The sequence below is a fragment of the Melospiza georgiana genome, chromosome 12, assembly GCF_028018845.1.
Source record: "Melospiza georgiana isolate bMelGeo1 chromosome 12, bMelGeo1.pri, whole genome shotgun sequence".
NCBI lineage: Eukaryota > Metazoa > Chordata > Aves > Passeriformes > Passerellidae > Melospiza > Melospiza georgiana.
Genome location: NC_080441.1, coordinates 15192508 through 15220470, shown reverse-complemented (window position 1 = coordinate 15220470; position 27963 = coordinate 15192508). Strand labels below are relative to the sequence as shown.

General features: G+C 38.9%; 1 protein-coding gene across 1 annotated transcript; it reads left to right on the top strand.

Annotated features, from left to right (window-relative positions):
- Positions 1-48: 48 nt before the first annotated feature.
- TEX11 (testis expressed 11) lies at positions 49-27405 on the top strand. Its single transcript, XM_058032730.1, is given in 28 exon segments — positions 49-357; positions 2609-2693; positions 3872-3951; positions 4781-4861; positions 4944-5063; positions 5978-6058; positions 8247-8332; positions 9684-9741; positions 10508-10603; positions 12047-12128; positions 13808-13886; positions 14565-14716; positions 15448-15533; positions 16425-16562; positions 16850-16952; positions 18015-18139; positions 18895-18980; positions 19106-19159; positions 19610-19650; positions 20232-20318; positions 21394-21464; positions 22012-22128; positions 22925-22997; positions 23379-23528; positions 24521-24629; positions 25517-25637; positions 25992-26156; positions 27186-27405. Coding segments are annotated over 28 exon segments (2907 nt in total). The 3' UTR covers positions 27258-27405.
- The last annotated feature ends 558 nt before the right edge of the window (positions 27406-27963 follow it).

The window sequence follows — 27963 nt, the reverse complement described above, 5'->3', positions numbered from 1 at the left end:
GGCGCTGCTCCCGTGGCTCCCGCCCCTGGCGGAGCTCCCTGAGGGGTCATGGCGGGGCCGCGGGTGGCCGCCGTGGAAGGTGCCGCGGGCTCTCCCTTCCCGATAAGTGCCGTCACTGGCGGCTGATGTTGGGCTGAGTGTCACGCCCCGCTGTCCTCCTGTCTTTCAGCGCTGGTGCGGGAGCTGCTGAAGGAAGAGGCGCCGTCCCGCATCGCCGCCCTCACGGAGGAGCTGTTCCGGGCGGCGGAGAGCATCTCTGAAGAGGACGGGAAGGTGGCGGAGGGAGAGCCCCCCGCTCCCAACCCGTCTGACGAAACGGGGGCTGCATGTGCTTCACACCCCACAGCCCTGGCGCAGGTTGGTGCTGCAGCTCCGTAAACACCAGCTGCTGCTGCTTCCCCCCTTTGGCGAGGAAGCTTAAAGTGTAGCGCTACTCAAATGTAAAGAAAACAATTCACTTCTTCATCGTTTGCCCCAATAGCGTAAAAGTGTGTGTGTGCTCTTTGAAAAAGGACTTTTAAAGTAAATGTTTACTTCTTGCTAAGTACTCCTCTAGGAGAAATAAACCAAACATTATAAACAGCCACCTGATAAACTTTTACAATGACTGAAAATGAGTACCTCCAATATAATGTTGTGTACTGGGATATTGTTTACCAGGCAGCTAAAATGACATGCTTGCTTGTTTTCTTCTTCCTTGGGTTATCTGCTGTCACTATGGGAATCCACAGACAGGGTGAGAAGGACCTCTCCTCTGATCCAGTACCAAACCCTTATTGCATCAGTGCCTCTGCATTGACCAAGCTGAATCAGTATGTGTTCTCAGTGTGTTCTCCACGAGACCCACCTGGATTCTGTGTCCAGGTCTGGGGCTACCAGCTTCAGAAGGATGTGGATCTGCTGGAGGGAGCTGTGAAGGTGATTGAAGGGCTGGAGAACATCCAGATGGGAAAGACAGACGGAGTTCAGAAGAGAAGGCTCTGGGGAGACCTTACAGCACCTTCAGTGCCTAAAGGGGTTCCAAGAGAGCTGGAGAAGGGCTTTGGGCAAGGGCTCAAAGTGACAGGAAGAGGGAAATGACTTTATGTTGAAAGAAGGTTGACTTAGATTAGATATTAGTAAGATACTGAGAGGGTGGTGAGGCCCTTCCACAGGTTATGCAGAGAAGCTGTGACTGCTCCATCCCTGGAAGTGTCCAAGGCCAGGTTGGACAGGGCTTGGAGCAACCTGGTCTGGTGAAAACTGTCCCTGCCCATGGCAAGGGGTTGGAACTGGGTGATATTTAAGGTCACTTCCAACCCAAACCATTCTATGATAATTATGGGAAAATTACTGGTTACTGATGATGTTAAGGTATTTATTATTTCAAACCACTAGTAGTATCTAGTTGTAATTTTAAGTAAAAATGCAAGCACAGAGCACTGATGCATTAAGAGTTTGGTACTGGATCAGAGGAGAGGTCCTTCTCACCCTGTCTGTGGATTCCCATAGTGACAGCAGATAACCCAAGGAAGAAGAAAACAAGCAAGCATGTCATTTTAGCTGCCTGGTAAACAATATCCCAGTACACAAAATTATATTGGAGGTACTCATTTTCAGTCATTGTAAAAGTTTATCAGGTGGTTGTTTATAATGTTCGGTTTATTTCTCCTAGAGGAGTACTTAGCAAGAAGTAAACATTTACTTTAAAAGTCCTTTTTCAAAGAGAAATCTGGTAATACATCAATCTGAAATAAGGAAAAAGACCAGCTGAGATGTTGTCCAACTTCTTCCTCTAAAATTATATTTTCAAGAGACATTTAAGAAGTAGCAATTATTAGATAAGGAACACTGATTTTGGAAGTCCTAAATTTGCAACAAGGAGCGAGATAAGTTAGCAAGTGTTGTAACAGAAAGTGTCAATAGTACAGTGTGTAAAAAAAATACAAGAGCATAAAAATGGTACCCTTCAGTTCTTCCTGAATCAGTTGGGCTAAATTATTTTTGAAGAAAGGAGAAATCATAAATTTGTAATCTGACCACTTCAATAAGAGGGGCTATGAACTCTCTCCTAGACAGGCAAATATGTATTCATAGGCAAGATCTGTCATGAAAAGTAGAATAAAGTGATGGAAAATCAGCCCCTCAGGGTGGGTTGCTAAAGCAGTTTATTGCCTTTATGTAGTGCTGTGTCTTTTTAACAAGAGTATATAGTCAGTAACCTTTGTTCTTTGTTTGCTAATATCTGAAGTTTCCCAGTGTAGGTATTTAAAGTAATTAAGCTACTTAGTGTTCTTTTGGATGTGCAAAAGTGGTGAAGCCTTACTACAGATAGTTCTCAAATGTGATAAGATTCTTAGAGTTCTTTTCCAACCCCTTCAGATTTTAGGTGAAGAAATGCTCCATCCATTCAGCATGCCTGTTTTCAGGTCACTGTCCAACAGGTCCCTGTGGGATCCTGTGACAGTTTTATAGAAAACTCACACCTTTGGTGTGAAAGGGAGCTGGGTAAACATGTGGAGAAACCATTCCTGTGAAACACATAAAAGATGCTTCTTTTTCCAGTAGTAAATTTCAATGGGATCCACATCCAGGACACAATTAAACTGAGTGGCATTCTCCTCTCCAGGTTGAAGAGAGTGCAGTCAGCTTGTGGAACTGGACAGTGACCAAACACACGGATGCTGTTATCAGTGATGAGCAAAGAGCCAAATGTACGTATGTTCTGTGCCTCCCTGAGAGTGCTCTGTGTGCTGCAGCATGGAGACCAAGCTCTCCCTGCTGGCAGGCACATAAACAGTGCTGGAGATTTGTTTGAGTCTTTGCAGACACGGGCTAGAAAGAGAAGAGTGTACTGGTGGGCTTGTATAAACAGTTCAGGAAAAAGCATCCTGATGCAGTAGTTGTCTTGTGACAGAGAATCGGTGCAGGCATTCTTATCACTCCCCTTTCCATGCCAGAGCACCAGCAAAGAGGTGATGTGACCAAAGGAAGCTGTAATTTGCATTTCTGATATTGTGGTTCAAATATAAAAATGTATGGAAATAACATAGATGTAAATCTTAGACTGTTGGTCACTTAATTTATATCAAGCAAGGTTGTTTTTTTCATGTAGCTATCTCATCCATGTTTACATGCAGAAACATTCTAAATCCTCTTTTCACTGACCTGCTTTAGCCAGGTGCACAGCTCCTGGGTTCTCTTGGGCCAGGAGCAGGGCTGGGGGAAAGCAGAAATGAGCTTTTGGTGTTTTCCCTCAGCATGTTCTTTCTGTGGTTCTGTGGGATTGCAGAGTCAGGCCTACATTCTTGTCTTGAGGGATTATAGTCAAAATGATGTATAATCTGCATCATATAAATTACAGCTAAGGGGAAAAGGGTAAGTTGACACAAAGTAGAACATGATGTTCTCAGATCACAGCTGAAGGGCCAGGGAGAGGCTGTTTTAAATACATTAAGTAGTGTCTTTTCCATCCCTGATGTTTAAGGAAGGTCTGAAATTTTTGCTTTTTTCTTTGAAACTGTAAAGATTATTAAACTTCATTTCCTTATTTTGCTGAAGGCTATTTTGAGGGCTTTCAAGAAATGTTACTGTAAGCACCTGCAATGTAATTAAATCTTTGAATACCATGTATTTAACTTAAACTCTCTCTAAATTGTTTAATAGGTATTTTAATGAGAATATATATTTTTTTTCTTACTGTCTGAAAAGCAATTTTAAACATCTTGGCTAAAATTCAGATTTCTTTGACTCCTGACACTTTCACATTTTTCTGTCTTGTGATTTAAAATGCCAGATAGTCTTTCAGATATGGCAGGGCTTGACTTTCTGTAAAAAAAATTAAGAAGTAGAGAGAAGGGAACTTTGGAATGCCTGCTCTGTTTTCTTGCAGTGCGGTTTGTTGCCTGCAGACTGATTTGCCTTTGTGAGGGCAGCGATCCTCCGGAGGGAACTATTAGAAGACAGATTTTGGTAAGGCTCATTGTGGGTGTGTAATGAAATACAGTTGATCCCCCAGGGAAGTCTTCAAATCTTATTACATTTGCTTTGGAAAGGGAGTGAGGTATACGTCTGGTTCTGGAAGGGTAACTGGTGCTTTGGCAGGAACATTGCTGACTCTCTCTTCTCATCACTTAAAGATAAGACTGATGATCCCATTTTTTCCCTTTTAAGAACACAAAGTGCATGCTGAAGTGGGACCTGTATCTTACAGGGATACCTTGCTGAGCCATTGGAGCTAGGAGTGTCTGGGCAGTGTGGTTATCACATCTTCTCATAGGGTAAAATATGAGCAGGACATGCATTTATTTCAGTGTAGTGAGAGTCCTTTGTATTGGATAAGTGGGTCCCAGCTATTCTAAATGAGCCACAGCTGTGAAGTCCTTAGTTGGGCAGCAGCTGTGGCTTGTAAAGATAACTGGGATAAAAGGGGAGGGAGAGGCCTGGAGGAGCCCCTGTGAAGTCATGAGGAACTGTGCTACAGGGAAGAGCTACATGGTAGAAAACCAGCTAGAAGGTATGGACTTTAACAATATAATAACAACAGTATGGAACTCTAGAAATATGATAATAACAATAAGGTATCAACAATTTTTCAGTATCTCATAATATTGTCTAGTAGGCCACCATAAGTCTTATGCTGTATCTGAGTGTTCATTCAGAAGTGAGAGTTGCTGGTCAGAAATTACAGAGCAGAAATACCCTTGTCCTGTGTTAGGTCTGTGCTACAACAAGATGAGCTCTTACATTGCCTTTCTTGAAAGTGACTGCATTTTCACAAAAAACTTACTACCTCCTTCAGATGTCTATGAAAACTGGGAAAGGATGGATAGACATTGGAAAAGCTGCTCTTGCAGATGGATTTTTAGAGAATGCCATGAATGTAAGTTCTTTGCTACTTTTGATTTCTTACATACACCCCTGTTTGTAAGTTCCACGGGTGATGCCTTCACTTTGTTTTGCAGAGTATAGAGAAGCTGTATGCCAAGTTACGGAAGGGGAGCGAGGGTGAAGCAGATATTCAAGTGCACAGAGCTGATGTGGAGAGGAGCCTTTTCAAAGTACTCTCTTACCAAGCTGAATCAGTATGTGTTCTCAGTTTCCCTTATAAGTCACTCCATACCTTGTAGAGGTATAGAGGGAAACTCTGACCCAGTTATTAGATACCTGAGTGCTTGGCATTGAGGACTTGCTGAGGGATAGATTTCCTTCACTTAGACAGAAGATAGCAGATCTCGTGTTTGCATTCAGTGTTGCAATCATTTAATGATTTTTAATTTCCCTCATTTATCACAGTCATTCTTGCAGTGGTGGTTATCTCTTCTAGTTCAGATTTGTTGCTTTATAATTTGGCTATCATGGCTGTTTATAAAATAAACAGCTGCCTCTGAATTATACATGGGTCAGTTCCAACAGTGTCCTGTGCTTGACTGGAGAACAAGGCAAGTAACTGTAATTTAAAAGATGCAATTTAGAAACTCTAAGTTTTGAGAGGAATTGTTTTTCCTTCTGAAGTGCCTGAGAACTCTACCAATCCTACAGAGCATTACAGACACAGGAGTGCAAATTCAAAGTATGTATGTATTTGCAAACATACAAACTGCATTTGTGGGTCGCACCACTGACCTGAGTATCTAGAATGGAAGTGCTGAAAATTCTCAGGAGCTACCCTAAACAGGACAAAGCAATGGCCCATATTTTTAATTTGATCATGGAGACAAAAGGAGAGGTGATATATTAACGTGTGAATGATCTTGTCCCATGTCTCTGGCCTTTGCACACTACCTAAGCACTGCAGTGATTTCCTTGATCTCTTGATCATCTGGCAATATGGAAAAATAGGGTTGTTATAGCACTGTAAGGACAGATAGCTAATCCCAAACCTAGCTTTACAGCATGTGAAAAGCCCAAGTCCTATTTTAAAGAATGAGGTTTTTAGTGAATTTTAAAGAGCAGTTGCACACTAACAGTTTGTTGGCATGCTCTGCTGCTTTCTCAGGCTGTTGCTCAAGGGGATTTTCAGAAAGCGGTGATATGCGTGCAGCGCTGCAAAGATATGCTGATGAAATTGCCAAAAGAAGTAAGTGAAATCTTCCCTTCTTCATCATTCCAAACTTTGAGAACCTACTTTCCTCTCTCTATGTTAAAGCATGACATATGCCACAGAAAATTTTGAAAAGTGCTCTGAACCGAAGGTCCCTTCTGCGATTGGTTGCCTCTTTCAGATTTTGTTGCTAAAAATTTTGTGTGGAAACAGCAGAGTTTTTTCAGAGTGCATTTTTTTATTGCTTCTCTTAGATTAGAATTTGAAATAGAATAATAAACTCTTTTCCTAAACAATGAGAAGACAAATCAGCAAGCGAGGCAAAAAGATTTCTAAATTGAATATACCACCTACTCTCTACAGAACCAGCTGCATTTTACATCTTGATCTTGTATATTGCGTCTTGTACCCATGTGAACATTTGTCTGGGGACAGATGGGACAAGAGAAGAGCTAGGTTACAAAGTTATTGATATGCAAGTCTATCACTACCATCACTACTAATCTTCATCTTCATGAAACTGTAGAGCTATGAATGGTTTTTGTAGTGGTTTTTGTAGCTCTTGTCTCACAGAGAAAACAAACTATCCTGTGCAGATTAGTTTTTTGTTTGCAAAGATAAAAGTCTATTATTGTTATATGAGAATAAACTTCCTGACATTTATTTTAATTTGTTTACATGTTTTCCAATATTTAAAAAACATTTTCTTCCTGTCTCTCTGGTATAGATAACAAAATTTAAAGGGGCAGATGCAAATTCTTGAAGAAAAATATGGGAATTATTGTTGGAGCTTTTTTTAACCAGTTAAACTCCAACTGATTTTACATTGCTTTGTGTCATCTTCAGGCCATGTTCAAGTGCATCTGAGTACTAAGTTGCAGGGGTCTAGCTTTGATTTGAATTATAAGAGCAGAACTTCTTACTGTTGAAAATGTTCACTGGGATTTTGCCCTCCTGTTTCTCATTTAATTCTAAATTAATTTCATTCTTTCTGCTTGAACTCCTTCATTAAATAATGTTAAACTTCTTGTGATGAAAGCTCTTCACAAAGCAGGAGCACTGATGCAGACAAGGTGAAGGTTTCTGATCATGGGAGAGTGATACAACTTCTGTTTTAAAAAGTGGTATTTAAAAAATGAGGCAAATGGAAAGAGCTAGTGATTGCTGAGTGAATCCAAATCTTTTAGACTGCTGGGTAGCTCTCAATCCTAAACTCTTGCAGGCTCCCATTGCACCAGAGTCCCTGGAGAGTAACCCAGGGAGATTATTGTGTTGTGTGGTACCAGAGATGAGCTGGAGAGGATTGTGATCCTTGATAGTCTGTGAACCAATGCTCAGAACAGGAAACTTTCTCTCCTGGAAAGAAAACATTCACAAATGAACCTGTGAAAAATAAGGTTTCACATCTGAGAGTGAGCTCTTTTGTCTTTATGCATATACCTACTCTGTGCTTTTGCCTCTGGATTGCAAAAAAAATTGAAGCAAGATGTTATCCTACCCTTCTCATTTTGTCTGAGAATTTGAAATCTGCAGTCCCTTGCAAAAAGCATCATTTATATTTGGGAAAAAAGATACTGCAGAGGCAAAATGGATGTAAATATTGGCAGCCTGCTGGCATATAAAATGACTTTTTGTCTCTTCTTTGGATGACATATGACAGCTGCAAATAATTTCAAAGAAATGACAAGTTGTTATGAACAGATGTTGTCAGGGCTGACTGATAAAGCTCTGAATAACCAAGCATTCAAAAGCAGTTTTCTTTTAAATCTTGTAATCCTTTTTTAACCCCAAAGAGAAATGCTGGGAAGAAGCCTACCATAAAACAGGTAGAGTCCTCTTCACTTAATTATGTAAAACTTTTTTGTTATTAAAAAAAAAAGAGGGGTTATGGTATTACAGTTTTCCTCTCAAATTTAAATTTTTATTGTTTAACTTACACAGCTCCAGTGCTTTCAATATGATTTATTGAGGAACTCTGTGTTCCTCATATGTTTCAAAAATCCTGCTGTTTTTTGTGTCCTGGTCTGGTTAATGATACTTCACTTTCCCATCCAATTAATGATTCCATTTAGTCATCATCAGCATCCTCTTGCAAAAGGCCAGAAGTGATAGCAGTGGAAATATCTTGAAAGTAAAATGCATTTTAAGGAACCTGAGACTGGAGTGCTATAGTTGTAATGATGTTTGACAAGAACATTCTAGAAGCAGGAGTCTTTTATTCCAGACCTGTTACCTGTCAATCCTCTGTTACAATTTTGGAGTGGAAACCTATGAACGGAAGAGGTATGAACAGAGCTCCTTCTGGCTCAGGTAATGTGCAAAAATCAAATAAACAAACCCAAACCCTTTCTTCTGAGATGTAAAAACCTGTGTGAAGGAGAGGGGGAAGCAAGGGAAAGTAGAGGACCATTAAAAATGTGAGAATACAAGATTTTAGCTGAACCAAATGATCTGAGCAGATATTTTGTAATGGTTGTATATTATTGCCTAAAATCTATGTCTGTTTTCCCACATGGATTTTCCTGCCATTAGAATGAAAGTCATCTTCCAGTGGTTCTTTCCAATCCTCTCCCTAGCCCTTCCTCCAAAGGGATTAGTTTTCTGAAGAGTCCTTGACTGATGAAAGGCACAAACATCAAGGTGAAAAAGGAATGGGTTGAGATGGTTTGGGTAGGATCCAAATAACTATTGTAGGATCCAAATAACTGCTGTGGTATTACTAAGGGTGAGGAAATGTAGGCTGTGAGGAAGAGCATCCTCATGCCATGGTAACAGCCTCACTGCAGAAAATTTGTGTTAATGTCTTCTTGTTCTTTTAAATAGAAGAAAGTGGAGGGCAACAGGCCAAATTCCAAATCATTATGGTTGTATCTGTTGTCAAAGAGGATTTGTAGAAATGCTCAGAATTAGTTACATCTGGTGCTTTGGAGAATATTTTATATTTTATTCCTGTGGAAAATTAAATGCCGAGTCCCGATGACAAAATTTGAGGAGGAAATAAAGCTTTGCACAGTGCAAATAATAATCTGTAGAAAGAGTGTGGCTCCATCTAGTGGGATAAGATTTCCCTGGTCTGAGAATATATTAGATTAGAAAACAAGAGCCCAGTTACTATTTTTCTTTCTAACAGCTCTTTATTCACAGCATTTGTAATCAAATCTGGTTTTGTGGCATAATCACTTTGTTTTCTCCTGGGTGGTTCTTTGTTCTGCCATTTATCTTTTAGAAGAATAATGGGGATCACGAGTTACAGGTTCTGTCTTTGCTGTTGGTGTGCTGTGGTCTGGAGACCAGTCATGAATAGATTTTGTGTATTACCATATTGTGTTCCAGGTGAGAATGGAAACACTTGCTTCTTCAAAATCTCTGAGGTTAAAATTGATAAAACCTACCAAAATGTTTGAATATGGAAGATGTTACAGAATGTGCTGCAACAAGTTGAAGAAAGTGATTGAGTACAATTTTTAATGTAAGGGTAGAAGGAACCCAGAATTTTCTATTCTCTGGTAAAAGTGTCTATTGAGATTAGTTTGTGTGATTTATTTGATTTTTTTAACTGCTTAGGAAGTGGGAAAGGGTAGGAATTTTGAACATATCAGAAGACTGACTGAATTTATCTCTGTCATCCTGTTTAATTCTAACTTCCATTTATCATTGATAGCCAGAGTTATGACATTGGGAAGATGGACATGAAATATTCTGTTGGCAAAGAAATGCAGGTAAGAAATGGAGAAATTTCTATTTACAAATAGGAGCATTTTGTTAAACTGACTCCAGTGTGTTATCTGCCTTTTCTGAGCAAACCTGCCCAGTGATGTCTTGGTCTCCTTTTTAGTAGTCTGCTGTGAAGTTTGGCAGAGTTTAAAGTTCAGTTGTTACAAGCATCAGTCACTGATGAGCACCCTTAAATCACATTTGATTCTGCTATTTCACAGAAATCAAAGTGTAGAAAGAGGCTGAAGTAGATCCTGAAAGGGCATCTCTTCTTCTATGCCTCTTCTCTTTCAGCACGCCATCAGTTGAGCTGTGTCATTTGTGATAGATGTTTCTCTGTCTCATTCAAAGTCAGTTTATTCTTTTACTTCTGACTGCAGATATGAAGATTTTAATTTCTTCCTCTTTATGTAAATAGTTTATGTATTTGAAGTCCATCATCATGTAGGTCTTTGTCCTGCTTTTTTATTTGTTTGTTTTCCACTGTGGAGCGTGTGCCTCCTGTTATTTCAATTTCTTCTTTCATTCTTTTTTCCCAGTTATCTGATTTTCCTTGCAGCCCTTTGGTTTTTCTCTGAATTCCAGTTGATTCATGTCCTTTGTGTACTGCATTTCTTCAAGACTGGATATATTTCAGATGTGAGAAATCACCTTATGTCTGATACCAGGCAGGGTTTTTTTGTCTCAAAGAGCTTTTATTTTTCATGGCCTTAGGATTTAAGTGATTTGTGTTCATATGTATGTTTGTATGTGGCTATTTTTTGTTCCCAGGCTAAAGTGCTGAGGCTGTTAGCCACAACCTATTTTGAGTGGGATTGCAGCCTGTACCTGGACAAGGCATTGAAAGCCATAAGCTTGGCAAATCAGGTACTAATTTTTGCTGTATTTAAAGATTGCAATACATGAAATTCAAGCATTTCTTGACATGATGATATAGACCACATTAATCCCTGGTGTGTTATCCTTAACAACAGATTGAGGTGTTTATCCTTTATGTTTCCATGCTCTTATGGATATTTTGGTGTTCCCAGCTTTTTTTTTTTTTTTTTTCTTTTTTTGAGAAATACTTTTTTGCATGTAGAAGTAGAGCTGTCCTCCTGCCTCCTGTGTGTTAGTAGCAATGTTCTTTGATGATGGTGTGACTAAAATTTCTCAGATGTGTGAGTTGATACAGGCAGGCAGCTGGGACAACCACAAACCCACAGCTAAAGCACAGAGAGTAAAATGATTTCCGTTACCTCATTGTCTGGGGGATCCCCAGAGCAACACCCAGGCAGAGGCATGCAAGCAGATCTGAAAAATGAGGTGTATAAACATCAGCTGCCCTGAAGGAAATTCATACATCTCTAAGCAGCCATTACAGTGAGGTCTCTTGATCCTTTACAAATTCTGTTTCCTATAGAGACTTGAATTAATTTTGTGCTTCTATCTATTCAGGTTAGTGCGGAGTAAATGAAATCTGAAAAATTCCTATTTGTCTTTCATTGATCATTTAAAAAATGTCGTTTTCTGTTTTGTACAGCACAAGTTTTAAGTATGAAATTTTGCTTTAAATGGAAGCTTCAATTTCTGCATGCTGCCTGAATTTACAGGCAGATCATAGTGCATATGCTCAGGAGATCAGGATAAAAGGCAGTGTATTTTAGTTATGCAAATAATATGCTACTACAGTATCTAAGCCTTTTGTCCTATTCTGTTGTTTACTTTTGCAAAGCTTTTTGAGGCAGAAAGTGTTTTAATCCCAAGTTTTGATAATGTACATTTGATATTGTGTGAGGGTATGGAAAACTAGAAGAAAATGTTTATTTTAGAACCTGAAAAATGCACTGTTTTAGTGAGGACTTCAGTATACTAGTCTTCGTTATTTCCAATTGCTCCCATTGTTGTTGACTCCTGAATTTCTTCTTTTTATAAACTACTTTGAATCTACTCATATTAATTCTAGATTAATCCAGCCAATTCACTCATAGAAAAGCTGGAAATTTTTCTATCATTCAGTAATGTTCAGCTTCTATTTAAAAATATGAAAAATGGGCTACAGCAAACTGAGAATTTTACATCTTTTGCTTTCATAATCCTTGTGGTCTTTTGGTGATGTAAGAATAAATAGTAAAGATGCACATTGCATTTAGAAGAAATTATGGCATAAGTTGCTTACCATTTGCTTCAGTCATTAAAATGGAAGTGAAGATTTCAGTGGGGAGTGTGTGATTCCTTAATATTTGTTTGTATTATAAATGTGCTGTACTCTCACAGGATCTGTGTTCTACAAAGAGCTGTCCAAGTAATGTATTGTTTTTCATTGTGCAGGAGAATTTGCACCCAGCAGGGTTTTTTTTGAAAGTTAAAATTCTTCTTAAAAGTGGAGCATCAGATGAAGATATTAACTCAGGTATCACAGCTTTCCCTAGGTTTTGTATTACTCCATATCCAAGGAGACTGCATGTGTCATACATAGAAAAACAATTTTATGGTTTTGGCAGAATCTTTATTAGCTAAATGTCCTTTTGGTTTTGAAGTATGAGACATAGTACTCAGTGTTCACAGAGGAGGTATCCAGATGCTAATTTAAATAGCCTTGCTGCAAATAGAGGAGGGAGAACACTTTGAAGGCTGTTAGAAGGGAGTGAAAATGTAGCAGTGTAAAGCTACAGTTTATTTAGACATATGCATAAGATTGTGCAGAAGGGTGAAGGTGCATTGACTTACACAGTCAGCACAGAAGAAAGGCTGGTGAAGCATTGCTGTTCTCTGGGTGGGATTTTGCAGATTTTAATCAAGAGATATCATGTGCTCATCAGTGTGTTGTTATAAACCTGTATTACAAGAGTTAATTTAAGTAAAATAAACTCTTTTCTCCTTATTCCTCACATTTGTCACTTGAACAGAATTTATTCTGCTATGGAATTAGAGAGGATAAGAGTTTTTGGGGAGACTTTAATATAGAAAGGATAATTAATGTGTCAGAGAAATTTATTTTCATAAATAATGAAATCTTAAGGAGGAGAGTAGGGTTGGAAAGCATCAGATTTGTAATGGATAATCTGAGAAATGTGGGATGTGATTAGGAATTTCTTGCAGAGAGCAGGGATTTGGATGCTGTCAGACTAGCAGAAATGGTAACTCCACATTCCTCCTTGGGGCTTTCAGCCAGATTTCTAGTAGCCAGTCATTTAAACCTTACAATTTCAAATAAACAGACAGGAGCTGACTTGGGTTCTTCAGTTTGAATTGTGAAACCATAGAGTTGCCTATCAAAACACACGTGGCTAATGTTTAGTAACACTAAACCTGCAGTAAGTTTTTCAAGCACATTTATTAATGAGTAGGTGTCTTTTTTCTTGTATGGCTGGCAGAAAAGTGTGTGCTCTCTGTCTTTTGAGTGAAGATTCCTGCTAAATTTTAGGCATTTCACTAAAATCTTCTGTTGCACGCTTGCATCAGCCACCTTCAAATGCTTCTTTTAACAACTCTTCCAGTCATGTCCTTGTGTATTCCTTCTCTGATCCCATCCAAGCTACAAATGTATCTGTTTTGTTCTTAACCATTCAGCACAGAGTAACAGTTTTAAAACTTTATCTGAGTGGTGTGAAACTGATACCTGCTTATCAGCAGCACTCAGTCCAACAGCTGATGCTCAGGGCATTATGCTGAAGTAGTTCCCAGTGCCATATGATACCACACCCAGCCTGAGCACTAACCTCAGTGTTAGGTTGTTCCTGCTGGATAAGGATGAGACATTTTGATAAAAGGCAGCTTGAGGCAAAAAAAAAAAAAAATATTCTACTAAAGTTTATGCTGTTCCTGTTTAGAGAGACAGAGGGCTGGAATTCCAGGGCTATCAGCCTGTCATCTTTCTGTAGTACTGCATTAACTGTACAGTGAAAGGAAAGTCAAAACACAATAGCTATTATTCTTCCATTTGTGGTACATCTGTTATAGGGTTGCTGGAGTTTTTTTTTTTCAGTTTTGTTTCTGTCTTTCAAAGAAGGTGGAAGAGATAAGTGGTAAATTGAGCAATTAAGTGTCTAAGTTGATTACATAATCTCAAGTGCTTTGTGTTCTGTCTAGCTCTTGCAGAATTCACACACTTTGAGATGTCCTTAGACTTCTGTTTGAATACTGCCAAACTGCTGCTGGAGCATGGAAGGTATGAAGGCATCTCTAAGTGGGGTAAACACAATGTTTGGAGGTTTTGGGTCTTTTTTTATAAGCAAAGAACATCTCTTGTACAATGATGCTTTATTTCAAATAAAAGCTCGTGGGGGTGAGGTGAAAGGTTTTGAGAGGGAGCCTGTCTTCTATAGCAAGGAGATAGTGATTATGGTAGCAACAGAACACAGTGTGAAATAAGTGTAGGGGCAATTTGCAGTGCTGTAGACTTACTTTGGAATGATTAAGATTCATTATGTAGTTTTATTATATGTCTGGAATCATCAGACTGACTTTTTTTATAAGCAACCATCAGAATGACTTTGGAGCCCTAGAACCATTCTTGAGAAAAACAGTAGAAGGATAACAAGTTACTGCAAAATAAATTGAGGCACGAATTTTTACCCTGTTAAGTGCTCCATCATGATTATGTATGTATATGCTTGTATCTTAATGCAAATGTGAAGAATAAACTCTTATGAATACAGTGGAAGAAGCCTGTGGTAAGAGGAAGCTGCCACTGAATAGATGAACTGTAACAAATTCATACCTTGATTCATTCTGTCGGTGTGATTGAATGACAAACATGCTGGATGGTGTGAATATGTTAATCTCCAGAATGGAAAATTAACAGCTCTTCTGGTGCAGCCTCTTAAAAATGCATCTCTGTGAATAGGGAATCAGTTGGTTTTGATTTTCTGAAATCTGTTCCTGAACGATTTGAATCTTCACCTGACCTTGGAAAAATTACCCTGCTCCACATTGAGTTCCTGCTGCAGAATAAGAGGGAGCTGCTCGCTAAGCAAAAGATTGAAGAAGTTATTATAGGTCTGTATCCATCTTTTACTGCTGTTTACTGAAAGCTGGATGTAGTTGGCTAAAGTCTTGCATTCTAATTTTCACTTTTTTTGCTTATTCTTGTTTTTCTTTCTCTGTATCTGTTTTCCATTATGTTTCTTTTACTTGGCAGCTCTCAACTTCCATATTGAACAACAGTCACGATCAAGTTTGGGGTTAAATTCATTTACTGGAGCAATTCCTTCTTTTTAGTGTAGACTGTGTGTGACTGATTCATGTGGGATTAGAAACATTAACCAGGAGTTCTGTGTAATGTTAATGCTTTGTCCATCCAGCCCAATTTATTTTTGTTTGTCAATCTAAGCCAGGTTGCATATCCTTGTTAGAGCAGCTGCATAACAGTTTATTTTTCAGGTCTGTTGCACCTGTAGCATTGTAGTACTTTTTGACTTCAGAGCTGCTGTAAAACAAATCCTATTTCATGTTGCATCTAGCTAGGACCAAGAGCTACATTTACATTGTTCAAGCATGAAAATATTTTTCTCTTACTCAGTGGGTATTTTGGGTTTTGCTTGGTTGATTCATTGGTTTGTTTGTTTTTTTTTTTTTAAATAAACAGAATATGAAACACTGGCTCCTAGCTGAAACTATTGCTGTGTCCCTGTTTTTTGTTGCAGGCTGTAGAATAATTCTTAGATGCCTCTCAGTGTGCTTGTTCTTGTAAAGTTCTTGTAAAGTGATGATTTGCAGTATCTTTTCAGGTCATTATACTGGCAAACAGCTGTTGCCTGAAGCCTTGAATCAGCTGCACATCATCTTGTGGGACAGAGCTGCCAAACATTATGAGGTTTGGGACCAAATAGTAGTGTTCTTATTTATATCAGTGAAAATGAAATTATTTTTCTGACCTCTTTGATATGTCTATTTTTGGTTAGAGTGCAAACTGTTACTAAGAGCCTTGTTCCAGCTGGCACTAGTTTTATTTTCATCCATCTGGGTGCTGTTTTCAATTGCAAAATCAAGTTTCAGGTAGCCTCATCTTAAGGTTTGTGCATGGGAACAGTTAGTGCAGAATTCCTGCTCCAGCTGGCTCCTATATGGCTCTGGGGCCTGAAGGGATTTGTTCAAGAGTAGTCAAAGAACTGGCTGGTGTTATTGTGAGGCTTCTCAATGGTTTTTGAATGGTCTTGGGAATCTGGAGAGGTCCCAGTTGGCTGCAGGCTGGCAAAAGTTATCCCAATTTTCAAGAAGGGCAAGAAGGACAACCCTGGAAAGTACAGGCCTGTCAGTCTCACTTCAGTGCCTGGTAAAATTATGGAGATTATTCTGGGAGTTATTGAAAAACACTTGAAGGACAATGCAGTCATTGGTCACAGCCAGCACTAGTCCATGAGGGGGAAGTCCTGCTTGTCAAACTTGATTTCCTTTTAGGACAAGGTCACCCACCTTGTTATCAGCTGAAGCCAGTTGATGTCATCTCTTTGGATTTCAGTAAAGCTTTGCATTCTGTCTCTCACAGTGTCTAGACAAATTAGAGGGCTGGGCACTCACCACTGTATGAAATCTAACAAAGGAAAGTGCTGGATTCTGCACCTGGAACAACCTGGAGGTTGCACTAGAATATACTTGACTAAATCTTTCATTGCTGTGACCTTTTTATAAAAAATTGGGAAGACATACGCAGTTTAATCACCCAAATATGTTTGTTTGGGTTTTATTTTATTTTTATATTTTCTAGGAGAAAAGCTATTCTGAAGCCCTTCACTGGTACAATTATTCTGTTAGCTTCTATACACCTGGGCAGATAGACCAGAACTTGGCTAAGCTGCAGAGGAACATGGCTTCTTGCTATCTTCACCTGAAACAAGTTGACAAGGTATATTTAATACATATGTAGACATACTTATGTCTTTATTTGCATTGCTCTTATTTTTGAGGAATTGGCTGTTTCATTTCTGCTCAGCCTTTGGTGCTGTCTTCTGGCCTCATCACTTTTGTTTCAAGGGCAGATCTGGTCCTATCAAACATCTTGAGTTATTCTCTAGATATCAGCAATGTAACCAGTAATGTTTTGTGTATCTTTTTATTTCTTTTCTATTGCAAATTATATACTAATTTCATGGTGATGTTGTACTGATTTCCTTTAATCTCTTCTGTGAGTAGGCTAAAGAGGCAGTTAAACAAGCAGAAAGGTGTGATCCAAACAGCATCTTTACTAAATTCAGTGTCTATAAGATTGCAGTGTTGGAGAACGATACTGATAAAGGTACAACCTGAAAGTTAAAGGACCCACTACAAGGAGAAATGCCAAATATATTAAAAAATATATAAATAGCTTTGGACTGTTCATCTTGAGAAAGACACCACAGAGGGTAGCTAGAAGAAGGGTCCCTAAAATCATTGAAAATGTCAGGCTGTAGATTTAAGCTTTAAAAGTGGGATTTAGTTGTTTTTTTTTTTTTTAGCACTCAGTATGTAAGAGGCAGAGCCCTTTGCTATATTTGATTTTGTTTGGATGGAGCCTCTGTCTAGGGAAGAGAATCCTCCCATGGGCAGAAGCTCTAGTAGCATCCCAGGGTGAGAATCATTCTATACTTTTTAGTATGCATATACAATATGGAGCTTAAGGGAACCATTTTTGCTGCTCTTAACTTCTCTGGACAGATGGAGCCTGAAGTTACCAAGAAATACATGAATTATTGAGATTACTTACAGAATGTTGTATCTCTGTAGCCTCTTTCTCCTTTATAATGAGTTCTGCTGTTTCATATTTTAATGAGGATCTTAGCTCAAGTAATGAAAATGGAGAAATAGTCTATAGTTACTTAGAATACAGAGTAATTTGCAGAGGTTATTTTCCAATGAGTTCTCTGCCATTTAATTATTCTCTATACAAATTTTATTGACAGCATAATTTGCTCACATAATATAGAGTGGGAAACACAGCACAGTGTGAACATAAAAGCAGTGGCACCCTTAGCACAAGCCAAGATGTGGGAGCTTGGAATGATGCCCAGACAATGTATTAGAGAAAGTCTTCTTGTCTTTGGTAACAAACAGTTACTTAGCAGAACAAAATTAAGATGTGAGATGAGTATCATTTGTATGGCATCTTTGTTTCCTTAGATTAGTAACTTGAAAGATTTTTGGCACCTCCCTAGGAGGAAATGTGTATTTGAGGAGAAGTGTTGGTATGCTCAGGTTTTCTTGTCTTGGCTTTTCATTAAAAAAAATTAAAATTATAGCCTTTCATAAATCATTAAAACAGAACTTTGCACCTTCCAATAGCTTCTATAAAAGTGTTGGTTTTTCCCTCTGTCTCTTTCAGCTATGGAAGCAGTTATTGAAATGGGGAAACTAGCAGAAAAGCCATCAGAACATGAAGACAACCTGAGAGTGGATAAAAATACAGGCAGCAACCTCTTGAGTTTAGCTGCCCAAATTGCTTTAGAGGTAGAGATAATGTTGTCTTTGCTTTATTGATATAAGTAGGACAGCCTAACCTCTTTAACCTGGCCTAGATTTAATATTTCTCTGTATTTCATGGATTTCTTAGTTCTTCATGCTTCCACAACAAAGGTCTCACTCAAATGTGTTGTGTAATGCAAAGTAGAAATTATTTTCATGTAGAAGGAAGTGGTATCTTTTAAAATTTTGACAGAAGAATAAAGAATTCTGAGTTACAAATGTTAGCATCTGGATATGACATTGTGTATTTCTGTAAAATTCTCCTTAGCAAAGTGTTTCATCTTCTTCTGCCTCTGGGATTTGATCTTTGATGTGAGAGGGGGAAGCTGTGTAAAAATACACAAAAATCCATGATGAAAGTGCTTTGTCCCGACTGTTTGCCTCTTGGTTGGTGGCCTGAGCACTGACTGAACTGGCTGATTGCATTCCAGGCTAGCAGGGCTTTGTTCCCAGCCCTGTGAGGCATGAAAGCCTCAGCAACCTGTACTAGTCGTGCTCTTGCCACAGGCTCTTTGTGCGGGGAATCATATGATCTCTCCTTAGAGCTTTCTCTGCACTCTCAGGCAATTCTGTGCACAGTCCTTTGTTCGTTTTCCTGCTGCTGGGCTGCACAGACTTGGAAAATGTGGTTGCTTTGGGGTTTGTTTTTGTTTGGGTTTTTGTTGCTGTTTTGGTTAGGGTATCTTTTGTGGTAACTGAGGTAGTGCAGTATATACAAAACATGTTTTAATTCTTTTCAGAATGACCAACAAATTGTGGCTATCAAAGCTTTGGAGTATTTGTCTGAACATTTACAAGACTGCCGACAATTATTTACATCCTTAAAGTAAGAATTCAATATGCATACAAGGAGAAGCATAAGGAAGAAAAGGGGATCCTTTCAGGAAAATTAGGGCAAAGTACACCATTGAAAAAAATTGTTTCTCCATTTCTTGTTTTTCTCATATTTAGATGTTTGGTCCGTCTGATGTTATCAAAAATCATGGCAGAAAATGCAGAGAAAAGGTGGGTCTCCTTGAAAAAACATTGTATTATGGTGGATGTGTTGTTTAAATTGTGAAATTTTTTTTTCTGGGCATTTTTTTCTTGCAGAGTAATCAAGAGATTATTTTTTATGCTAGTAAAAGTCCACCCACATGACTTTCTAGCTTGACCTAATGGCATCACATAGGAACATGTTTTCAACTTGTCTAAACTTTTCTTTAAATATTTGCTCTTTGCCTTCTTCTTCTTTTATTAATTCATATGCCTGTCAGGCATTTTTAATGGAGGTTGTGAGCTAAGCAATGTCTTTGACACTAGTGGGATATCTTTCCAAAATTTGGAGTGAGAAGAGTAGATCTATCTATAACTTGGAAAATATATTCCAACATAAATAATGTGTTCTGGTTTTTTTTTTTTTCTGTTGAAAAACATTAATCAATTTTCTGAAACTGAATTTCTTCTCCTTTCTAGAGATGAAGATATCAACTCCATACTGACTTACTTGAACTTGGGTATGTTTTTCTTTTATTTGCATTTTCTGGAGTTCTTCCACATGTGAACATTTTAGGATATGATTAGATCCATTCCAATGAAATATTTAGACTCCTTATTTCAGTCCAGGCTCTGAACTTCACAGTGAAATCAATGAAAACTAGAGCTGGATATTCAATAGTATTGTGAAGTTGGATCTCAGTGCCACAGGTTTTGCTATCAAAAGCTTGCAGTACTGCTGCAAGTAGAAGAGATTTCAGAGCAGAATTAAATCAATAAAATGTTCCTAGAAGAAAGGCCTCAAAGTTGTAATTAAGTTTGTGAAATTAAGTAAAACTCCTCTGCATTAGACTTCAGTGTCAGTGAACTTACAAGAGTAGTTCTTGTTGGCATCTTCTCTAAAGTGCTGTTTGAGGCACCTTCTGTTGTTTTTAATAGGGCTTTCTGAAGAATATTAGATTTAAGTTGTGAGAATAAATCTTCATCAAGAATTACACAGGTGTTTTGGAAACCTCTGTTTTGTAGTGCAAGGATGAGACTTGGAAATGTTTTTATTCTGCTCCAAAAGTGGTACTTTTGTATTGAATTATGTTTTCTGCAGCTCACAAGAAACTTGCTGAGTCTTTCACAGAAGAGAAATTCACAGGGGATATGAGGATCCTTGAAGCTCACTGGTTTAGAAAAGTTGGTAGGTTGCTCTCTCAGAATCTAAACTGAATCTCCTCTCTTTACTGGTCCTTTAAATTTGCAGCCCTGGAGTTTGCCTTGAACTACAGACTGAAATCCAAACAGCAAATATTATCACAGATAAAGTGGTTTCTAGTGAGAAATGCAGCTCCCAGGGGCTGCCCTAAGCTTTATGCATAGAGCTGTCTCTGGATCCTCATTTGTAGTCTGTTACACTGTTTTGGTAAAGGATTAGTGCATTTGCTGTCTATAAATAAAAATGTAAGCACAGGGTAACAAGCTGGGCCAATTTTTCAGCTTCTTGCTTCTGTCAGAGCATACAGGAGAGCACAGAGTTGCAATGAGTGTCAGAAGACAGCTGCTCTTGCAAACATGCTCACAGTGTGAGTGTGCTCCAGTAAAGAGCAGCAAGGGAGGGGGAGAAGCAGCAGAGGTCAGATACAGTGACATGAGCATGAATGGAATCAGGACCTGTCAAAGGCAGCATTCTCACTCACAGGATAAACAATTCAGAGACTACAAAAACATGTCCTATTGAATAAATTAATGTGAAAGTTGCTGGAGAATCTAAACATTTAATTGGGTCAAGCTCTCATACATGAATAATTTGATTGCCTTTAGATTCTCATCCATTTATTACTCAGAATTGTGTGATTAATTGCCATGCACTTGACCTTGCTGGGGTAAAATGAGGAATGGTTCAAAACATTGTGGGTTTTTCTCCTTTTGCTTTATTTGTCTTGGGAATACTGTACAACACTTCCCCTCATATGATGGCTTTGTTAACTAATATAAGAAAATGCTTTTCCCAGTTCATGCTTTTGTTGGCAGGGTGTGTGCTAGAATGGGTTCTTGGTTGTGGTGAAGTTATCAAGGCAAAATGTGAAAGCTTGAATTAGCTATTTTAACAAATCACTAGTAACAGTATTTCTTGCTGCTGTTAAATAAGCTGTTGATGACATATTGGTTCAGAAATAGAATTGTAGAACCTGAACTGCTTTTTGCTAGAGATTAGATGGGCACACATGTAGCAATGCAGATTCTTATTCCAGTCTCCATTTTTGTGTCTTTGTTAGCTTGGAACTTAGCTGTACAGTTCAAGGACAGCCCTGAAAAGATGAGGGATTTTTTTGTACTGTCTTACAAGGTATTTACTTTTGCTAATAGTGTTTCTAATTGAGGAATATATTCATCTGTCTAGTTCTTCTAGAAGTCACATCCATGGTTTGGGTGTCTCCATGGAGACATGCTTGTATGCTCTAAAGATGGAGCATTTTTGTCACAAGGAGATTGACTTGTAATAGAAAATGTGTGCATTATTGTCATACTTCACATTCTGTTTCTTAAGAATGTAATCAGATTTCAATGAGAAGTTTCTAAAATAAATGGATGCTGATGTTTGTAAACTGTATAATTAATGCAAACATGTGAAGTACTTAGGTCCTAATCTTTATGCAGGACTTCTGCCAACACTGTCAGTTTCATATGTGCTTGTAGAGGGGGGACTCCAACTCTGCTTTACACTTTAAATAGTCCTTTTTTATAGTTATACCAGTAAAATTACAATATTAATATATACTACTCATGACTGATTCCTGCAAGTGTCATAGAGGAGGGTCAGCAATAATCTGTTCACAAGCAAATTGCTTTATGTGGGTAAAATTCTCATTACCTTTTCCTATTTTTGGTGTCAGTTGTCCCAGTTTTGTCCCTCTGACAAAGCTGTTCTGATTGCTCAGAAGACATGCCTGCTGATGGCAGCTGCAGTTGATCTGGAGATGGGGAGACAACAAGTAACACCTTCAGAACAGGTAGGGCAAAGCCTCTTAACTATTTCTCAGTGCACCAGTTTAGCATTTTCTCCTTCTGATTTTGAAGTCCTAGTTTTTTCACTCAAAACAGGATATTGAGAATGTAAGCAAGGGAATATTTAATAGTCAGAATTGATGCACCTTTCCAGACAACTCTACGTGTTGAATTTCTGTGAATTAGTTCAGTGTCTTTGAATGGGTTTGTATCAATAAAGGGTCATGGCAGTAACTTGAGAGGAATTTCAATCTACAAGATATATCTTGTAAGGAGTCTGCTGCTAACTTTGGGTTAGTCAGAAAGACAATTACTGCTGTTGCTAAAAGTAGTTACCACTGTGGTTATGATAAAATTCTTTTCTTTTATGTGAACATCTTTTTGTGGGTGGGAGGAAGAGGGCATTGTGCTTACTGTGATAAGAAGATTAAGGAAAACACAGAGGTTGTGAAGGAAGTACAGAAGTCTGGTATAGAATGATTGTAGAAATTCTGTGAAGGGCAATTGTTTTGTGGCATTTAGTGGTTTGTCAGTCTCAGTAGCACTATTTTATTCTTGGGAGATAAAACAGTCATGTCCCACAGGAGTATGGATGGTTCTTTCTGGGCCAATGTGAAGTGGCTTTGTCAGAGATATGGAGGTCTTTGAAAAAGACAAAAAACCCCAAAAGCCCAGTAACTGGTATAGATGATTTACTAACTAGGCTAATTCTTAATTTATTTTATAGCTGGTTCTGACATAATTATTCCTTTTGCTTTTAAAACCACGACAAAAAATAACTTATTTGATTTTGTAAAATAGACGGAGCTTTTTAGTCAGGCCCTTCAACATCTTCAGACATGCAAGGAGGTATGGAAGGTGCTGAAATTAACAGGTAAGCCACAAAGTGTGTGTTCAGCACATGTAACTCTTAGTCACAATGCTAATGGAAAATACAGGGCATGTGGAGTTGCTGTCTCAGATGGAGGTTATTTGAGTAGATAGATAACAGTATGATAACAGCTGAGGTGTTAAGTGACTGTTACCCTAGCATGGTTCCCTTTTTCTGGTGGGATATTGGTAGAAAAACTCCATCAGATATTCTTTGAATATCTGGTAAATTGGCAAATTCCACCCAAATTTGCTCTTCTGTTAAGTCTGAGTGCCTTGATGGTTTTCCTGCCTGTTGGAAGCAAAAATTACCTAATAGCAAAATTTACCCTGTGGCCTAGAGAAAATTCATCATTACATACAGGCAGTCCTGTCTCTCTTGTAGGAGATTTTGCTAAAGACCCAACAGACACGTTGTTGCTGCTTTATGAATTTGAAGCAAGATCCAAACTGAATGATCCAACACTTCACAATCTTATGGAGTCAGTTTGGGAGCAACCCCAAATAGAGATCAAGACACTTGAAATCATTGCATGTAAGGACAAAGAAGCTTTCATTTCTCTTTCCTGTTCTTTTGAGGTGACCAGGATTATCATGTGTTGTACAATATACAGAAAATGGGTCTGACCATATATCTGAAGCAAAGATGCTTAGGATCTCAGCAAGGTTAGGAGAGCTGTGGTTTGAAATTGCAGATGACATGGAGGATGAACCAGAAAGTTGTGATATCTTTCCATTTCTAGACCCCGAGACACTCAGTTTGTGAGCCTGGAAAGGGTTTTTCAAATAAACTTTTACATGCTCCAAACTGGCAAAGGCCAGAGAATGACCCTCACTGATTCATGCCCCAGTGCAGAAGTTTTGGGCTGTGGACTTTGGATAGATACTTTAAGATATACTTTAGTATATTTGAGCCACTAAGATAATGTTGAGTTTCAACTCTCAAGTTTTTATAGTCAGTTTGTAAATAGCACTTCTCTACACTGTGCCATATTTTCATCTCAAAGTCCTAGTAACAAAAATGTGCTTGAGAATCTGGAGCAGGATCCAAGAAAGATGAGGAGCATTTAGAGCTACCATGGCAAGTCTTTGGAGGTGTCCTGTAGGATTGCATAAACACCTTCTGTTCTCCTTGCCCTGAGGGAGAACACTCCAGTGCCTGGAGACACCATTCTCAAATCCTGCTCCTGCATAAGGTTTCCATCTGGATTTTTGTTTTCAAGGAGACAAACAAAACTCTTTAGACAGTGCCCCTCACCAGAATTTTTTTGTATTACTGCATTGGAGGTAAACAGCAGAGAATTATAAAGCTTTCTGTGCTTCTGCCTTGTTCTCATTGATGATGTGCTGAGTAAGAATGAGGGAGAGAAGCACCAGCTGGTGACCTGCCCATTAAGCAGATCTCTTTTCAGTTGTTTTTCACAAGGGATCTGGCAACATGCTGCAGTTTATTTTAGTGACCTAAGAGATTGAAGTTGGCTTCAGTAATTTATCTTTTATTCTTCTCTATTTTCTTTTACTTTGAAGCATTAGCAATGGAACCTCCAGCTCGGTATCCTGTACTGTGTAAGAAAGCTCTCAAGAGTGCACTAAACCTTCACAGAAAGCAGGCTGTCATTGATGCTGTGCAATTTAGGTTAGTGTTATCACATAGCTTTGCCATGAGCCTGTGACTGGAAATGCTGACTGGGAATAAAGCCTGCAATTTGAAAAGAAGTGGATTTTACTTTATATGCAAGGTTCCGCTTCTTGCTGGCCAACCCATGTAACTCTGAAGGATGACTGCCTAACAGATGTTTTACCTGCAGTTTGTTCACTTGACATGTTTTCTGGCACAGTCCTGTTTCCAATAAATTCATCTATTGAGGAAGGAAAATGAAAATTGGATCCAGAAGAGGTCTCTGGTTGTTTCTTGTGAGGGAGGTGTTCATTTCAAAGTTACTCTGCTGGGTATTTCAAAGACAAAGAAGAGAAATTAAGGGTTGAGAAGAAAGCTATGAGTTGTAAGGTAGTGATGCCACATAGTACATATGTGATTTATTTAGCATATTTGTGTTACTTATCCTTTCCAAGTTCCTTGAAGTGAGCACTTGGCAAAGGCAACTGTTGATATTGTCTTTCTCACTTCACACGGAGAAAGGCAGAGCTGTTTTCAGTATTTGTTACTGACTTTCTGAGGATGCTGCCTACATAGCTCTTGTTGGGGGAGTTAGAAAAGGTACTTTGTTCTTGCTGTCATGTGTAGCACCCTAGGTAATACTGTGATTTTCCTTCTGTGTTACTGTAGAGACCAGCAATGAAATAATTAAGTACCAATTGCTCTTGACTCTATTTTTCATAGTTTGTATGAATAAGATCTGATAGTACAAAAATGCATATTCTGCTACAAGAATGAGTGTGTTATGCACCAAGGTGAACATGTCTGACAATCATAGAGACATAACTCAGTGTGCTACTCATATTTAAAACTGTTTGTGCACATGGTATTTAATATTTCCTCTTTTGCTCTCTTTCAATCCTCAGCAAATGCTTACACAGTTTGATTAACATCTCTTTGCCAACTGGACTGACAGACTTGGATACCTGTGTGCTGCAGGAGGTGTGGGACTACTTTGAAGATGCTCTGAGTGTAGTCAGCAGCACGGTAAGTTGAACAGGAAACCAAGAGAGTGGGACATGATCCTGAGCATGTTTGGAAAAAATTCTCATTAGACTGAGAATAATTAGCAAAATGAACATTACACAATGTTATATGTGGAGCTGCTAAGGCTTCTTCAGTAAAAGATACACTGAAGGTGTAGAAAAGTCTCTTGGATATTTAGGACTGCATTACAAATTTCCTTGGATTTTGTGAGAGCTTTTTCTCTCTTTGCTTAGGATGAAAGAACCCAACTGTTTTCTTACTCTAAAATTAAACTCTAACACACTCTTGACTTGTCAGTTTTGAAGTGAAGATTCTATTTTCTGGTGAGGTGCTGCTGCTTGTTTGCTACCTCAGGATGCTTACCCAGAGATGGAGATCCTTTGGTTGATGACAAGAGCCTGGAACACAGGAATATTTCAGTACACTGTTGGTAAATACAAGGAAGCTGAGCAGTGGTGTGGATTGGGAATGAGGTTCCTCAATCACTTGGGCTCTCTGAAGAAGACCTATGAAGGCCATGTGAGTGTGCACAGGGGGATTTGAGGATATGGGATTGGCTGGCTGGCCTGAATTTGAGATGTGGATCTGGGTGAAGAAACCACTGCTGATGATCTTTAGAGTTTCAGGAAAATCGTGGTATCTAAATATTCTGGGGGAGCTGGTGCTAAAAGATTTTTTCAAAGTGAGGCCAGAAAAGTTTTGCTAGACAATAGAGAGAATAATGTAGCATCCTTTTCCTGGAAGGATGATGGAAATGGGTGACTGGAAATAAATTCAGGCTGTTTGTGGCCAGGGGAGAACCTTGTACCTTTGCCTGCTTTAACTGAAGCCAAGGTGCTGTACCAGTTTAGTTAAATCAGCTGTCACATACTTTCAGGTTTGGTTTCTAGTGTAATCTCATGTTTTGCAAATAGGCTTTAAGATGGTGTGAAGAGAATCACTAAAGCTCATCTCCTCAGGTGCAGCTTAGCCACTTCCTATGAGGGAGAAATTTCCAGCCTAGCACCTACAAAGTGTAGGTGACACTTTGCAATGACACTTTTCTTACTCTGTCACAAATAAGCTTCTTCCTACAGCTTTTGGCTGCTGCTCCTGTCTAGATTGCAGCCCTGTGCAGCCTGGCTGGTGTCACCATTCATTCTCTTGTGTACAAGCTGAGCAATCAAGGGCTTGGCTGTAACTTACACCATTTTAAATGCATCAGTTAAAGCAATGAGAGCTGACAGTAAGAATCTTCCCCATCCTCAACATCAGCTCCCAACATCTGTGATTTGGTGAATAGGTTTATGTGCTGGTGTAAGACTCACATATAAACTATGCTTTATGACTGTAAATAAAAGCACTTTTGTTAGGACCATTGTATTTAAACCTATGCCAAAAACCTTTACATGAATTTGAAATTCTAGGTTTAGAAACTGGTGGTAGCCTCCCACCTATTCCCTTAGTTCTGTTCTGTGTTAAATTATACATTTAGTTAAATTATACACTTAGTTAAATGATACATTTTTATCCATCCTTGTTGACAACTGTGGTGCTCATATTCTCCAGATGGTTGGCCTTTATAGTGAGGTTCTGGACAAGCTGGACAGAGCAAAAGGATTTATTCCAAATGAAGAATAATGACAGCCACAAGTACAAAAAAAGGAAAGCAGTCTGTCTTGGAAGTGTTGTGCTGAATGAGAGGCTGTTAGCTCTGTGAAGGCACAGGGCCATGGGAGCAGTGGGAATGAAACCAGCATCTCCTTCTTGTTGGCAGAGAAGTTATGTACTTTTTAGGAAGTGTTTATTCAATAAATGTAATTGTTTTCCTCTAGGGAATAATTTTCATTCTCTGGAGCTATTTAACAGTTAGAAATAAATATTTAAGTTTTACATGAGATGCCTCTGCTGTTGTGTAACAGGTTGGTTTAAATATCTGGTTTTAGTACCAAATGGCAATGAGCACAATGAAAGTCTTTAAAAAGTATTCCATCTCCTCTGGTTGTCATAGCTGCCTTGCTGCATAAATATTTATCAGATTGTTTAGTTTCCAGTCCATTTCAGTGGGGACAAGAATCCAGAGCTGTTTGCTGGTTTCACAGTCCCTTGGAATAGAAGAAGCAGCAGTGCTGAGCTCAGGGAGAAGCTGCAGCTGTCCCTGGCAGTGCTGGGAGGGCTCCTGAGCCCTGGGCCAGGCAGGTGCTGAGCAAGTCTGAGCACATCTGGGACGTGGCTGTGGAAAGCTGGGGCTGAGCCAGTGGGGAATCCTCTGTGTGTGAGTGTGGGGTGTGCAGGGAGCCCAACAAGGGCCCACTGGGTCACTGGAGCTGCCACTGCAAAGGGCCTC